General features: G+C 58.2%; 6 protein-coding genes across 6 annotated transcripts; 4 read left to right on the top strand and 2 right to left on the bottom strand.

The window, feature by feature from the left end:
* Window positions 1–112: 112 nt before the first annotated feature.
* On the top strand, window positions 113–1,890 carry PUNSTDRAFT_138973 (FAD/NAD(P)-binding domain-containing protein; the record flags this gene model as incomplete). Its single annotated transcript, XM_007388655.1, has 9 exons — window positions 113–231; window positions 285–447; window positions 498–532; window positions 583–787; window positions 845–991; window positions 1,055–1,234; window positions 1,289–1,378; window positions 1,436–1,624; window positions 1,738–1,890. 9 exons carry the CDS (start codon window positions 113–115, stop codon window positions 1,888–1,890), a joined length of 1,281 nt encoding a protein of 426 aa, XP_007388717.1.
* Window positions 1,891–2,534: 644 nt separating this feature from the next.
* On the top strand, window positions 2,535–5,693 carry PUNSTDRAFT_123020 (FAD/NAD(P)-binding domain-containing protein; the record flags this gene model as incomplete). The annotated part of the gene is made up of 11 exons (XM_007388654.1): window positions 2,535–2,659; window positions 2,717–2,879; window positions 2,941–2,975; window positions 3,033–3,237; window positions 3,297–3,407; window positions 3,498–3,677; window positions 3,746–3,835; window positions 3,893–4,081; window positions 4,148–4,627; window positions 4,692–4,771; window positions 4,827–5,693. The coding sequence occupies 9 exons, from the start codon at window positions 2,535–2,537 to the stop codon at window positions 4,298–4,300; spliced, it is 1,251 nt and encodes a 416-aa protein (XP_007388716.1). The 3' UTR covers window positions 4,301–4,627; window positions 4,692–4,771; window positions 4,827–5,693.
* Window positions 5,694–5,880: 187 nt separating this feature from the next.
* PUNSTDRAFT_128510 (Maf/Ham1) lies at window positions 5,881–7,026 on the bottom strand (the record flags this gene model as incomplete). The annotated part of the gene is made up of 7 exons (XM_007388653.1): window positions 5,881–6,095; window positions 6,148–6,259; window positions 6,314–6,350; window positions 6,405–6,575; window positions 6,627–6,666; window positions 6,720–6,848; window positions 6,904–7,026. The coding sequence occupies 7 exons, from the start codon at window positions 7,024–7,026 to the stop codon at window positions 5,967–5,969; spliced, it is 741 nt and encodes a 246-aa protein (XP_007388715.1). The 3' UTR covers window positions 5,881–5,966.
* Window positions 7,027–7,214: 188 nt separating this feature from the next.
* Window positions 7,215–8,613, top strand: PUNSTDRAFT_146706 (uncharacterized protein; the record flags this gene model as incomplete). The annotated part of the gene is made up of 2 exons (XM_007388652.1): window positions 7,215–8,243; window positions 8,383–8,613. The coding sequence occupies 2 exons, from the start codon at window positions 7,215–7,217 to the stop codon at window positions 8,611–8,613; spliced, it is 1,260 nt and encodes a 419-aa protein (XP_007388714.1).
* A 2,309-nt stretch (window positions 8,614–10,922) lies between these two features.
* PUNSTDRAFT_77185 (uncharacterized protein) lies at window positions 10,923–11,413 on the top strand (the record flags this gene model as incomplete). The annotated part of the gene is made up of 2 exons (XM_007388651.1): window positions 10,923–11,058; window positions 11,121–11,413. Coding segments are annotated over 2 exons (429 nt in total), but the record flags the coding sequence as incomplete, so codon positions are not given.
* A 355-nt stretch (window positions 11,414–11,768) lies between these two features.
* On the bottom strand, window positions 11,769–13,177 carry PUNSTDRAFT_146704 (uncharacterized protein; the record flags this gene model as incomplete). The annotated part of the gene is made up of 2 exons (XM_007388650.1): window positions 11,769–11,898; window positions 11,985–13,177. The coding sequence occupies 2 exons, from the start codon at window positions 13,175–13,177 to the stop codon at window positions 11,769–11,771; spliced, it is 1,323 nt and encodes a 440-aa protein (XP_007388712.1).
* Between the last annotated feature and the right edge of the window lie 1,037 nt (window positions 13,178–14,214).

Raw genomic sequence — 14,214 nt, 5'->3', positions numbered from 1 at the left:
TGTTGCCGCAGTTGTTAAATAGGTGAGCTCGACAGTCGTAGCGGATTCACATATCTGCATTCCCGCAGCTCGCTGAACACGCTCTTAGACAACGGGGCGTCGTGATTCGACCATGTCAGAAAGATCTAAGGTCGTCATTGCGATTGTAGGAGGTGGCATCGGTGGTATATGCGCGGCCATCGGGCTCGGTCGCATCGGCTACGATGTGCATATATTCGAGCAGGCTCCCCAGTAAGTCATCAGCGTCATCTTCAGGATCACCTCGGACTCAATCTAGTTTCCAGGTTCTCTGAAATCGGCGCGGGCGTTGGCGTTGGAGGAAATGGTGTTCGCACTTTGCATGCGATGGGACTGGGCGAGGACTACGAGAAAATTGCGGACATGAGCGAACCATATGCTCCGTGGTTCACGTTTCTGACATGGGACAAGGGCGATGTCGTAACCTCCGTAAGCTAACAGCATACTTCCAGGATAGCAGTGTGCTGAACTACGGTCAGGTTCCCATGCACGGACGTCGAGGCAATGTTCACCGGTAAGCAAGGAGCGCGATTCGGTGGCCCTCATGTGCTGACCGTCTGGCAGAGCTCGCTTCCTCGACTGTCTCTTGCAGCATATGCCCTCCAACGTAACCACCCATTTCTCGACGCGGGTCACCGAAGTCCGTAACGTGGACGATGGCAATGGAACGCCATCTCGGGCATGTCTCAGCATCATGACTGCGAACTCCACCAGTACCGAATGGTTCGAAGCGAGCGCTGTTATCGGGTGCGATGGCGTGAAGAGCGTCGTAAGCCCATGTGCAATCACAACATGACACTCTGATGCATACACATGCGGTTCATAGGTTCGTGACAGCTTTCATAGCGAGATGGGTGGCCGTATCCTGTACTCTGGTAGCTATGCGTACCGTGGGCTCGTGGATATGAAGAAAGCGGTGGAGCAAACAGGAGAGATCATGCGGCAACCGGCAATGTGGATGGGGAAGGACAAGGTAGGCGATACAGTCATGTTTCCAGCCACTCTGTCTTTTCGACGCTGACAGAGGTCTCGACAGCATGCTGTGCTCTTTCCGATCGACCACGGCAAAGTGCTGAATATCGTCACTTTTGTGACCGACCGTTCGGTCGATGTCAATGAGCGAGTATGGGAAGGACCGTGGGTCAAACCCGCCTCTCATGAACAGATGGACCGAGATTTTCGGGGCTGGGACCCCAGGCTTCGCATTGCTCTGTCTGTACGTCGTCTCTCCGAAACTGCGTCGCTGCGTGGTTGATCTCAAGTCCCCCAGCTCATAGACAAGCCTGAGGTATGGGCATTACATGATCTGTCCATACTTGATCGATGGACAGTAGGACGAGTAACACTACTTGGCGACTCTGTAAGGGCACCCACCTGATTCCTGATTCCGGGTGCACTGCTCACATTTGTTCTGCAGGCTCACGCCAGCATGCCTCACAATGGTGCCGGGGCAGGCCAGGCGATCGAGGATGCTTACGTTCTTGCGAAGCTTTTCGAACATCCTGCTTGCAATGCCGAGACCATTCCGGACTTCCTGCAAGCTTATGAAGACGTCCGTCGTCCAAGGGCATCCTACCAGCAGATTCATTGCCGGGAAAGTGGTGATGTAAGTCGCCCTGCGTTGTCTCTATCATGGTGGCGAAGCCCCGATATCTTCACCTTTTCTCTTGCTTACTACGTCGTTGAAGCGCGGGTCGCTGACCTGATTGTACGATGCAGATATACGAATTCGCCAGCCCCCTCGGTGACGATCTCACGAAGATCGATTTCCACCTTCGGGACCGCTACTCGTGGATTTGGGATCACAACTTGGACCACGACGTGGAGTATGCGTTATCTTCTTTGCGTAAGAAAGGCGTGATTGTCACCTAGACACTGTATGTTCCATGCAATCATGCCTGAACCTTGGGATTCTGTGAGTGGACGTCTCCAGTGGAGTCTTCTGAGCGCTACCGCTTGCGATTACCATGCCCAGGTTACGACTGAGCGGATCGCAGGCAGCGAAGAGTATCTCACGGGCGATTACGGCGTGTTCACATGTCGCCGAATATGGGTATGGAGACCTGTGGGACACATGAGAATTAGACGCATTAGCGCGAGGTCGTGCCTTCTCTCTGTGCTCAATATGCACCTCGCGTCCACTGAGCTTGACTGTGCCCCAAACAGATCATCGTTTCCATACGGACCCGAACATCACCCGGCGTCCATGGACAACTCAAGATGCTTCGTTAACTGCACGCACTAGTCCGTAAGCGTCTATGCACGTCCATCTCGCGTCATATAACTCAACGAATCATGACGCGTCTTTGGTTCTTCCGCCACGATTAGCATCCACGGCCTTCTTTTCTTATTTTTGGGACAATGCCACCTCTGCCGACATGTTAGTGGGAACTCCGTGCATATTCCTGGCTCCAACAGGTCCCGTTTGCAGAAGGTCCTCATCGCCCATGGCGCGCTATCGCTCGCTACGCCATTAGATTGCCTCAACTTCCTCAACCCCCACCATGACCTCGACGATGTCTGAGTCAACTAAATCGGGAATAACGGTCGCTATCATTGGCGGCGGGATTGGAGGCATCTGCGCAGCGATCGCGCTCGGTCGCTCTGGTTACGATGTGCATATCTTCGAACAAGCTTCCAAGCACGTATCTGCTCCTGGATACTCTCCATTCATTCATCGACTCACGTACACTCCTAGGTTCTCAGAAATAGGTGCTGGGGTCGGCTTTGGTGCCAATGCGTTACATGCGCTTCATCTCCTGGGACTCGGGGACGACTATGAGCAGATAGCTGATGTCTCCCCGGCGGGGGACCCGTGGTTCTCGTTTTTGTCCGGCAAGGATTGCGAGCCGATCTCAGAGGTGAGACTTCGGCTTTTCTAGATGCGCGGTTTCATCAGTTGCTAATCATTGAGCAACGAAGGTCCTGAATCCTGCCCCTCGTGGTAGTGTCCACCGGTAACGGGAACACTTGTGGAAGGGTTATCGCGATTTCTCACTTGCGACGCGTCTCAGTGCGCGTTTCTTGGAATGCCTTCTGGCAAGGCTGCCGCCAACGGTTTCGACGCACTTCTCGTCCCGCGTCATCTCTGTCGAAAACATATCATCCAGAGATGATCAAGCCCCACATGTACGATTGACCACGGTCCATCCGGACTCGTCGAATTCGATACAGTTCAAAGCCGACATTGCGCTGGGATGCGATGGCGTGAAGAGTATGGTTGGTGTTTCCACCCACTGTTGATCGTTTCGAACACCAAGGTTGAATATATGCGTTAGGTACGCGATAGCTTCCAGCAAGAGATGGGTGCATGCGTGCGATACACCGGTACGTACGCGTATCGAGGTCTCATGAACCTCGAGAAGGCGGCTTCGGAGGCCGGTGACTTCGTCAGAGGCCACTGTATGTGCCTCGAAAGAGACAAGGCGAGTTCACAAGGACCACCTTGCAATTGGTGATCGATATGAACTCTTCGACAGCATATAGTCATGTTTCCTATCGAGCACGGCAAGATATTGAACATCGTCGCGTTTGTGAGCGATCGCACCCGGCCACCTGAAGAGCGCGTCTGGGAAGGGCCATGGGTCAAGCCCGTAACACGGCAAGAGATGTTTGACGATTATGCCGAATGGGATCCTAGGGTGCACGCTATCCTCTCGGTTTGTCTTGCCTTGCAGGATCATGAAATTGTGCGTTGACCATCTGAGACCCCCCGACCCCCCGATAGCTTGTGGACAAACCGGAAAAATGGGCTCTGCATGATCTCTTGCCTCTAGAACGATGGACGGTGGGACGCGTTACGCTCCTGGGAGACTCGGTAATGATTACACTTAACTCAACGCTGCGCGTTACTGACAGGCCCTGGTGTCTTCAGGCGCACGCTAGTCTGCCTCACAACGGCGCTGGGGCAGGACAGGCCATCGAAGACGTCTACGTCCTCTCAAAGCTCCTTGGGCACCCGTCTTGTGCCGCGGATAATATTCCAGCCTTCCTTCAAGCATACGAACACGTCAGACGTCCGAGAGCATCGCGGCAGCAGATTCATTCGCGCGAAAGCGGTGACGTGGGTTTACAGGATCAGACAATCAACAGGGTAATTATGCTGATCGCATATCACAACATCCCCCAGATCTACGAATTCGCGAGTCCAATGGGGGACGATTACGCGAAGATCGACGAACATCTGCAGAGGCGATATGATTGGCTGTGGAACCATGATCTGGACAGCGACGTAGAAGAGGCATTGACGTTTCTTCGTGATAGAGGCGTGTTAGCCAAGTAGTGCCTATAGATGTCCCCAGTCCGCAGAGATGACCGGTCCACACATGGGAGCGGTTGGATCGCAACCATGCCCTGTAACGAAACCTTGTGGGCCAGCTTTCTGCGACAGGGTCGCAACGAGGCGAAGCGAATGTCAAATCCGCGTTCGGGATTAGTGGCATTGCCAGACGGTGTGAAGCTCGTCAAGAGGTGTGACATGCCCGATGACGCCCAAAAGCCGTCCCATGCGATGAAGGGCTAGAGGGACAAGACCGTCCTCGCCTTCAAGCCAATGACACCACCGCCTCTCCCGTCCCAGCCAGGGATGGTAGCACGGCATACGGGGCATCTGTGGTATGAAACGCATGCGATCAGACGAAGCTTGACAGGCAACGTCTGAGAGGAGGACATACCGCGCAGCTGCGGCTTGCGCCAGATCCATCGGAGTGACCTGGTTTCGTCGCAAGGTGGTCTTGATGGCAGTAAACAGGCACTGGAAAATGCATGAGTATGGAGTCGGCTCTACAAGAAAACGAGCAGAGGCGCACATCACCGCACAGAACATGCCCACATGGCGTCACAGTCGCTCGTGTGGGCGGAGAGAAACATATTGGACAGCTGTACGCTCCGAGGGGCTCCGGCTCGCGGCGTTGGCTTTCCGGAGGAGGCTGGGTGGCGGGCGGCTCGGTGGCTTGGGAGAGCGGCGCGGTTTCTTGGGAGAGGAGTTCGATCGAGGATGATGGCCCTGGTTGCGGGGAAAGAGGAGGCGGAGAGGAGGCGGGTTCCATTTTCGGTTGCTTTCGTCGACGTTTGGCGCCTTTCGGGGAGACAGTCTCTATCTCGGGAGACAATGGTGCAGCAGTGCTCGGTCCCGCCGCGCCCAAGCTTGATCCGTTGTGGTCCGCCGGTGCCTCCGAGGCACGCCTCCCTCGTCCCGCTCCCGTTCCCGCTCTCGGCCTCTTCCTTCCCCGCTTCGATGCTGCGGGAGTATCGGTGTCCGGTGGTAGTACTGCTGATGGTCCCGCCACTGCCTCCGATGTACTCGGACCAGCACCATCACCAAAACCGTCCGGGAACTCTTCCACCTCCTGTACAACCGGCGACGTAGCCCTCCCTCGCATTGCTGCCGCTGCCGGACGCCTTCCCTTTCCTCGTCTCGCCGCGGAGACCTTACTCGACTTCGCGAGCGTGCCTGTGCGTTCGTGTTGGTGTGGCGCCGGGGGAAGATTTGTGGTGAAGGTGCGAGCACTCGTGCTTGAGCCGGCCTGCGACCGCGTTGAAGTCAGGCTGGATGCGCGGGAACTAATGTGCGATCGACTGCGGCTTCGCAATTGCCGAGTCGTAGTCGGCGCAGGTAATGGATAGTCATCTGTATGTGGGCGCGCGCTAGGATGTGCAGACGAAGGCATGGACAGTCAACAGGGATATGGAGGGACAAGACAAGGGAGTCGTGGGTGTTACGTAAGTAAGCTGGCACGGCATTAGCCGGACGCCCTAATCTCAGATTTCTTGCGATCGAAGATTCGAGCTCAAAAGCTATAGTCAACCCATCGCACATGCAATACGGACCTAGTGGAGTAGCATCCATCTCATCCATTGCCCAACGAGAGTATCTATAGCTTTGCATAGAAGGTTCAGATGTCCAAGTACCGCCTGGATGTCACCAATTACACGTCCGCGACTTGCGCTCAGTCGGCCAAGAAGTCGTCCTCCTCGTCTACGAGAAGCTCCAGGAAGCGCAAGAAAGAGGCTGCGGGAAAGCCGACGACGTTGTTGTAGTCTCCATCGACTTTGCGGATGAGCATGCCACCAAGGCCCTGGGAAGATCAATCGTCAGTCTGTGGTTCAGGAAGGCCTCGAGTATCTTACTTGGATAGCAAAGCCGCCAGCGCGGTCCAGTCCTTCTCCGCTGTCGACGTACGCCTTCAAGACATGTTGTGGGCTATCCGAAAAGTAGACGAGGCTGCGCTCGTCTATGGACCTGGACGTCACGGCATGAGAATACAACTCTGCATCGAATGGTTTCATGTCATACTTGATGTCATATCCGGGAGCAACCAACGTCGGATATACTTCACACGACCCGTTTGAGCTTCATGTTCCTGCAAGTCCCAGACTACGCTCACCTAAGGTGACGCCGGTCACGACCTCGCAAATTCCACCGTTAAGGTCGAGAAGCATGCGCATGTTGTCTTCCTTGCTCGTAGGTTTCTCCAACAGGTCCTGAGGCCCGGAATCCGTTCCGTACGTCGCGTCCGACGTGGATGGTGGAGCATGCGTGAAGACGACGGTGTCGGCTGCGTGATTTCTGATCAGAGGAGATCCTCGCGGCATGGAAAGAGACGCACCTGCTATGACAAGGTCCGGAGCATCGTCCGGATTCTCTTCCTGCACAGACTGATCAGCAACGGTTGCATATCGACAACAAACGCCGCGCTCACCAGCAAACGCTGGTACACCTCTACCGCCTTCTGGGTCGCGGTCGCCACAGGATACTCGTGGATGTCCTCGAAGGATCCAACAGGCAGGTTCTCCTCGAACGTTGACGGAACGATCTCCGGCTCGAGACCCTTGTGTTCATGAGAGATGTGTTGCTGCAAGCTACGTAGCCCTGGACCAACGCACGAAGGTGCGGAGGATCTCCCGCCTTCTGGGACTGTTGGAGGCGAGCACGACGCGCTTGCCGGCGAGTTTCTTCAAGCTTGGGAGGGCGGCGGCGTGCGAGAGGATGCAGTTGTGCTTCGGCATCGTGGTGGTGACGAAAGTGTGATCAAAGGAGAACGCCGACGTTTGCTTCCGGCATGCCCGCCGTGGCTTCGATCGTCTTTGTATCTCTATCTACTCTTTGACTGCTGAGCAGGATGACATTCCTCGAACTAGGCTTTGACGTGATTTCAATCATACTGAAATTTTTGGAACCGACAGATGTTCAAGCCATGGCCCTCTGTTGCAAGACAGTCTACGACATGTCAATACCCGCCCTCTGCAGCTCCGTCGTACTGCGAACGCCCCTTCAACTAAACGCCTTCTGCGAGTTTATGACTTTGCATCCTTTATGCATACCCTACGTCCATCACCTCCGCCTTCGCACGTCGCTTACGATGCAATGGATGAAAGGCCCGATGGCGACGCTCGTCGCGATCTCCTTCGGCGCGGACCTCCTCGCTGACGTCCTCGCTCGCGCGGACAACCTGACGACGCTAGCCATCGAGCACGCTGACCGTGTACTCAACGAGAGCTTGGAGCTCATCGCCGCCCTTCGAAGCCGTCCGCGGCTGCTCAACCTGACGCTCACGCACGCCGGCCCTCGCGCGCTCGACCTCGTCTCCGGCCTGCGCACGGTACAGCGCCTCGACCTACACCGCCAACCGCAAGTAGACGTACGCGCCCCGCCCGTCCGCGCCTCCGCCTACCTCGCGCCCATCGCGCCCACGCTCCGCACCCTCGTCCTCTCCACCCCGACGCACTCGGACGAGCGCGAGTTCGACGGCGTGCTCTGCCCCGCGCTGTCCGAGCTGCAGCTCACGACGCGCAGCGCCGTCCTCGAGCGCTGGTTCGCGCCCTTCCCGGCCGTGCGCCGGCTCACGATCCGCGCCGACTGGTCCGTCGTCGACGCCTTCCCCGCCGCCTGGTCCTCCCTACCGTGGACCATCCTGGACCGGCTGGTGGGTAATATCCAGGGCCTCTGCAGCCTCGGGATCGCGTGCGAGGTGCGCTTCATCGGGATCGATCCACCGCCCGTCACGGGCGGCCACCCGGATCCGTTCGGCGACCCCGCGTACGAGGCGATGTTCATGGAACTTCTCTCGCGCACGCGCCCGACGGCACTCGCGCTCGGGTACTCGAGCCTGCGCGCGTCCAGCAACACGCGCGTGTTCGCGCTCCTCGCCGACACACAGCATCAGCTCCGCTTTCTCGACGTCTCCGTGCTCTCGCGGGACTGGCTCGAGCTCATGGCGTCCTTGGTGAGCATCTCTTCTTTTGCCTCCCCTAGCAAAGAATTACCCGAAAAAAATCAACACGTACTTTGCTGTCTTAGATGCGAATCGCCGGACACATGGCGTCTGCCTCGCTGGAATATCTCTCGCTGACGCTCAAGACGAGGACAAGGCCCCGGCCGAGCAACCCGTCAAGGACCACTCGTGGTTGCTCCGCTTCGTTGCCAAAGAAGTTGCTGCGGCGAAGTACATCGAAATGTCGTGCCCGCCGGCCCGTATATCTCGAGGCTGGTACAGGATCACCCGCAAGGGGGCAGACCCTCCGTTACTCGAAACCCTTTCCGAGGCCCATGGCTTGGCCCTGCGTAAGCAGTGGACGTACCCCTCGACGCCGTGATATTCCTCTGCTCTGTGGAGAAGCGTGAAGACGATCTCGATGAGAACAGTATCCGCGTCTTTGCTCTGTTCAGATCACATCTCGCTGGTGTTGGGCATATCGTCCCCCCCTCTGCCCTATGCTATCCTCAACGGTTGAAGTCCTTACGCCCCGCAGTTAGTAGGAGCCCTCGTCTATCCTGCGTCGAAAATATGGCAATGACGGTCGCCGGTCGTGTTGATGCCTGTACTCGCATGAATTGGACACTTCGACTAGGGGTGCCCAGTGCGTCACCGCAGTTCCCCCATCAGTGGGGGATAGGGTGGTTGAGTCGTGGTTTGATGGTGGTAGTGCTGCCCTCGAAAGCGCCTCTATCGTCAGCTCTCGGGTCCCGATAGTCTTGTCGTGCGCAGTGCTGTGAGTGAGTAATATAGGGTGGAGAGGCTTCTTGCCTGCGGTCAGTGCGCCGCGGAGCGTCGATCCAACGAAAATAGCATATCGCGTGCCACGCTGTGTTCATACTCGTCTTCAACTCATCCCCCCGCTGCGATCTTGGAGCGTCCGGTGATGATATCTCCCCGCGGACGGTCTCGCTACACCTCTCCGGTATTGTTCCGATGTGCTGCGGATGCCAGTGTGGTTCGTGGTGAGTTGACTCTGGTAGACTACGCGCTTACCGTTTCAACGTTCCACGTGCAATGCCTCTGACGTATCTGTCCACACTACCTAATATCCATCCGATGATCCGAACCTATCTTGCGCTCCTCTTGCCTCGACACACGGACAGGGGAGTAGAGGGGAGTGAGTGCTTGTGACGGAGGACGCGCTCGGCAGTGAATGCCGCTCTCACAGCCTTTTGTCCCACGATCAGAACGAAGGGATGACCGTGCGTCTTTATTGGTGGCTGTGCTGTTGCGCCGATCACCCTTCTGCAAGGCCGCCTTGCGCCACGCTCACCCCCTCGTCCTCGCCAAAACCACCCGCCGCGTCCTGATACGCACGATCACAAGCAAGGATCAGACGCACCCGATCACGACCTCATCACCACCCTCGTCTTCTGGTACCAGCCCGTTTGAATACGTTCTCCCAACAGTCGGTTAAACGGCTAAACGGGATCGCGGCACGCACCATTTGCGATAGCGCGTCCGAGCGGTCCGCGTCCAGGGGATGGCTGTACGCGCGAGGGAAGCAAGTAAGCATCGAAGCGGCTATGCGATTGGATTGCCGCCGCTGCGCGCGAAAGGGGTGGTAGAGGCAGGCGACTCGCGGACAAGATGAATAAATACGACGCTATCGGCCACTGGGATTGATCCCTATCGCCCCTGGGCCCCCCACGTACCTCCGAAAGCTACAGAACACAACCGGAGACGCGTTTGCACCCAACGACCCGATACGCGTCCGTCTGTGCCAACACCTCCTACGACACGAGCGGCCCAATCTGGCAGCTACCACGAGCTACACGTCCGTACCGACGACGGCCTATCACGCCCCGGCCATGAACACCTACGCGACGTCCTATCCTCCCGCTGGCGCTCCGACGCCCTATGACCCCCCAATGTACCAACCTACCTATCCCGGGCGCGGACGCGCCGATGAGCGAACCCTTGCCGGCACGCGCTCGATGACCCCCAGCCCGACACCGAGCGAGGCCGCATACCTCGCACGCGATACGATGACGGACCCCGGCGCGATTCGCCGCCCCGAGTTCTGGAGGAAGCCGAAGAACGTCTGTGAGTACCGCGCCTTCTTCTGCTTTACGCGCGCTTGTCGAGGTCGCCCCATACCGATGTCGTTTGCCCAGTGATCGTGATCGCGGTCGTACTGGTGATAGTCGCCGCCATCCTCATCGCGCACTTTGAGCACCAGATCATCGTCGCGCTCCAACCCTTCTCGGATTGGATGAAACGGTACGGTTTACTTTTGGAACTTGCCGCGCTGCCCCTTCGTGACCTGACTTCCCGCTCTCGGGAGATCTGGCGTGATTATGCCGGATCGTTCTATGGATGCTGACGTCCCTCGTGATCTAGAACACCGGCTGGCTGGCTGATTCCCATCGCTATCCTCATCGTCATCTCCTTCCCTCCCGTAAGTAACCTTCTAGCTACCGATATCGCCCGGAATCGGTGATGCTCATGCACTGCCCGCCCCTTGTGATAGCTCTTCGGGCACGAGCTCGTCGCCGTTCTATGCGGCATCATCTGGGGCCTCGGCATCGGCTTCCTCATCGTCGTCGCCGGCACCCTCGCTGGCGAGTGCCTCAACTATGTGTACGTCATGATCCCTTTTGCTCGGCCCGTGTATAGTGCTAATGTCGCGACTGTATTAGCGTCTTCCGGTTTTTCTGTCGTGGCCGCGCGCAGAAGATCGAGAAGAAGACGATATTCTACGCGTGCTTGGCCCGCGTCGTACGCGAGGGCGGGTTCAAGGTCGCGCTCATCTCGCGGTACAGCGCCATTCCCGGCCACGGTGCGTTCCTGCCCTTCCTCCTCCCTCTTCTCTCCTTTCTCTGACGATCCTCCTAACCGCAGTGACGACCGCGCTCTACTCGACCTGCGGCCTCGGCTTTTGGATCTTCCTCGCCGCCGCCGTGCTCTCGCTCCCGAAGCAGCTCGCGCTGATCGCGATCGGCATGCTCGCCGAGGAGTCGGACAACGCCTCGGGCACGACCCCGAAGCACACCAAGATCATCTCCTGGGTCGTCGTCGCCATCACGGTCGTGATCACCGTGGTCGCCTACCGCTGGATCCTGAGGCAGATGAACGACGTCAAGCCCGTCGTGATCTACGAGCGGCGCAAGGCGAGGTACGTCTCTTCTTCCTAACCCCCCCCCCCTCCGACGTCGCTCTTCGATGAGGTACTGACGAGGGTCGCGTAGGCAAGCGAAAGGCGACTTTTCGCCGTCGTCCGAGGAAGAGGTGCTGATTCCCCCTGCGATGGCTGAGGCTCGATCTCACGTGTACCGCGTCTAAAAAACCCCCTCATAGCAGCAGACCCAGGCGCCGTCGGTGTAGACTCTAGCCATCACGGATTGCTCTACGTCCGGACACGAAATATGGGATCTACGGGGGAGATGCCAGGATGCGACTAGAAATACCAGCCAACCGCGGGACGTAATGTGTACTATAACCGACCTCGCAATGGACACGGACCGCGATCATGACCTTTTTTTTTCTTCTTTACTTTTTCTCGCGGAACTGGCCCTTGAACCGGACGCAGCGGCTCATCATCCCGAGCGGGCCCCACCAGACGTCGATCGTGTCCGCGTCCCGGATGGCGATGTACGCCGGTAAGTAGTCTTCCTGATCCCTGTCGTCGCCAACGCCATCAGCTATCGCTCTCTCTTTCCTTTTCTTGGGGGTTTTTTTAGATGAAAAAGAAAAGATAATGCGCACAGGAAGCCGGTGATGGAAACGCGGCCGGAGCCCTCGTAGACGGCGCAGCGGTCGTCGTCGAGCTCGGGGTGGTCCGGGATGCGGACGGGGGGCGCGAGGGGGCCGGAGGCGAGGTAAGCGGACCAGGTCTCGACGCCGCGGGGGACGTTTTGGTCGCCGACGATCTTGTGCGCGCTGAGGACGCCGTCGGGGGAGTGGGAGAGGTGGAGGAGCTCCGTGCCGTGGGGGCCGTAGGCGCCGAGCCAGAGGCCGGAGAGGGTGTCCGGCGAGCGCGGGTCGCCGGAGGGGTGGGGGGTGGAGGAGAGGGGGTAGTAGCGCGCGGACTCGGGGAGGAGGGTGAGCGCGGGGGGTTGGTGGTAGGGAGTGCAGACGGAGGAGGGGCAGGCGATGGAGAAGGAGAGGAGGGCGTCGTCGTCGTAGTCGGAGGTGGGGACGGAGGCGAGGGAGGGAGGGAGCGGGCGGGAATGATCGATCCAGGGCGAGGAGGCGTGTGGCGGGAAGGCGGGGTGCTGGATCGGGTAGGTGAGCGTCGCGCCGGCCGGGGTGCGGATGGGGAATTGGAGCGTGCGCGGTTGGGGCGGGGCGCGACGGATGTGCAGCCGGCAGGGGTGCGAGAGCTCGAGATCGGGGAGGTGACAGTACATCGTCGCTTTGCTGTTTTCTGTACAGGGCGTGGCGTCTTCATCGCAAGGGTCGCTAAAGGCGATTTTGAGCACGCGTTGTAGGAGAGGCGGCTCCGGGTGCGAAAGGTCAAAGTCGTCGTCGTCGTCGTCCGAGTCGTCGGGGTCGTCGCCCGGGCGGGGGAAGCACCAGACTTCGCCGACGATGCCGCCCGGCTCGTGGGTGCTGCCGAGGTCGAGGCGGAAGTGGAGGACGTTGCCGCGGAAGGGCGCGTCGTTCGCCCATGCGCCGAGGAGCCAGGCGTAGGGGTGCAGCAGGCCGGCGTAGACGGTGCGGAAGGAGCGCGAGGGGAAGTGGGCGACCGAACGGAGGTCGTAGCGCGCACAGTAGGCGATCCAGAGGGACTCGGAGGGATCTGAGAGGTGCAGTGAGAGAGAGCGGCAGGTGAGGAGGAGGCGGATGCCGTCTGTGACCGGGGCGAGCGCGAGGATGTGCAGGATCAGCTCGGGCGGGAGGGTGAGCGGCCCTGCAGGCACGTAGACGGCGACGTCCTCGTCGTCGTCGGGGGCCATTGAGATGCCGGTACTTGTCCGGTCGCTGGCCGCTGTGGGTGGCGACGATGCAAGGCGCTTAAACGCGACGTTCACGGCTGTGGGTGGACAGAGTTGGTGCAAGTAGTACGTAACTTCCCGTACATAGCACACCCAATGAGTGTCTGTGGTTTGCAATCCACCACCATCACCACCACCACCTATAACTAAGTATCTGATTCACATGCGACGAGATCTGATATGCGTCGGCGATGCCAACACGACTCGATGGCCCCCACATTTCAAAGCGCAAGCTCTGCATGAATGCATGCTCGCCCCTCGCCGGACTACATGCATATGAGTCCAACGCACTCAACCGCGGAATTCTGAATCACCCTTTCCGATCCGACTCATATCATCCACTCGTCGGTCGGTCAAAGTCTCGATCTGGACTGACAGCACCTCATATCAGTCGCCTTCACCTCGCCGCAAAACAGCATCGTGCTCCACCACCTGGCAGAATCTGCGCGATACACGGTCAGTGGCACTCGGGATGCACTCGGGCCTGTTCCTACCGAAGCAGACTAGCTATCTCAAACAGGATTTTCGACGTCTACTCACGGCTCTTGACGAGCGTTTTAAGTACAACGCCGGGGACGATATATCGTTTCCGCCGCCCGCGACACATGGTCCAGAATATGCAATCTGCACGTTTCACAAGCACGACCGCACTCAATCCTGCGGCGAGCACCCCACGCATATTAGAGGAAATGGCCCTCAAACTCCATCCCCGAAATCTGATAGCCAATCGACGCGCAGCGAATGAACCCGAAGCAAATCCTTGTCCAAGTGCTTCGAGGGCCTTCTGTCAGAGGAATACAAATTTAACAGCAAATGGTCACATCCTGCAATCCAATGGCCGCGGATTCGATGCGCGATGGGCACGTAGTTCGACGGGCGCGTGCGTATAAAACGAGCACATGTTCTTTGGACCGCACCCAGTTTCCTCTCGTTGAGACGCCTCTGTGTGGTAGGTATGTCAATAACCAATACTCATCGCCTAACGCTTGTGATATACT

Source organism: Punctularia strigosozonata (assembly GCF_000264995.1).
Source record: "Punctularia strigosozonata HHB-11173 SS5 unplaced genomic scaffold PUNSTscaffold_20, whole genome shotgun sequence".
Taxonomy (NCBI): domain Eukaryota; kingdom Fungi; phylum Basidiomycota; class Agaricomycetes; order Corticiales; family Punctulariaceae; genus Punctularia; species Punctularia strigosozonata.
This window is presented reverse-complemented; position numbering and strand designations above follow the sequence as displayed.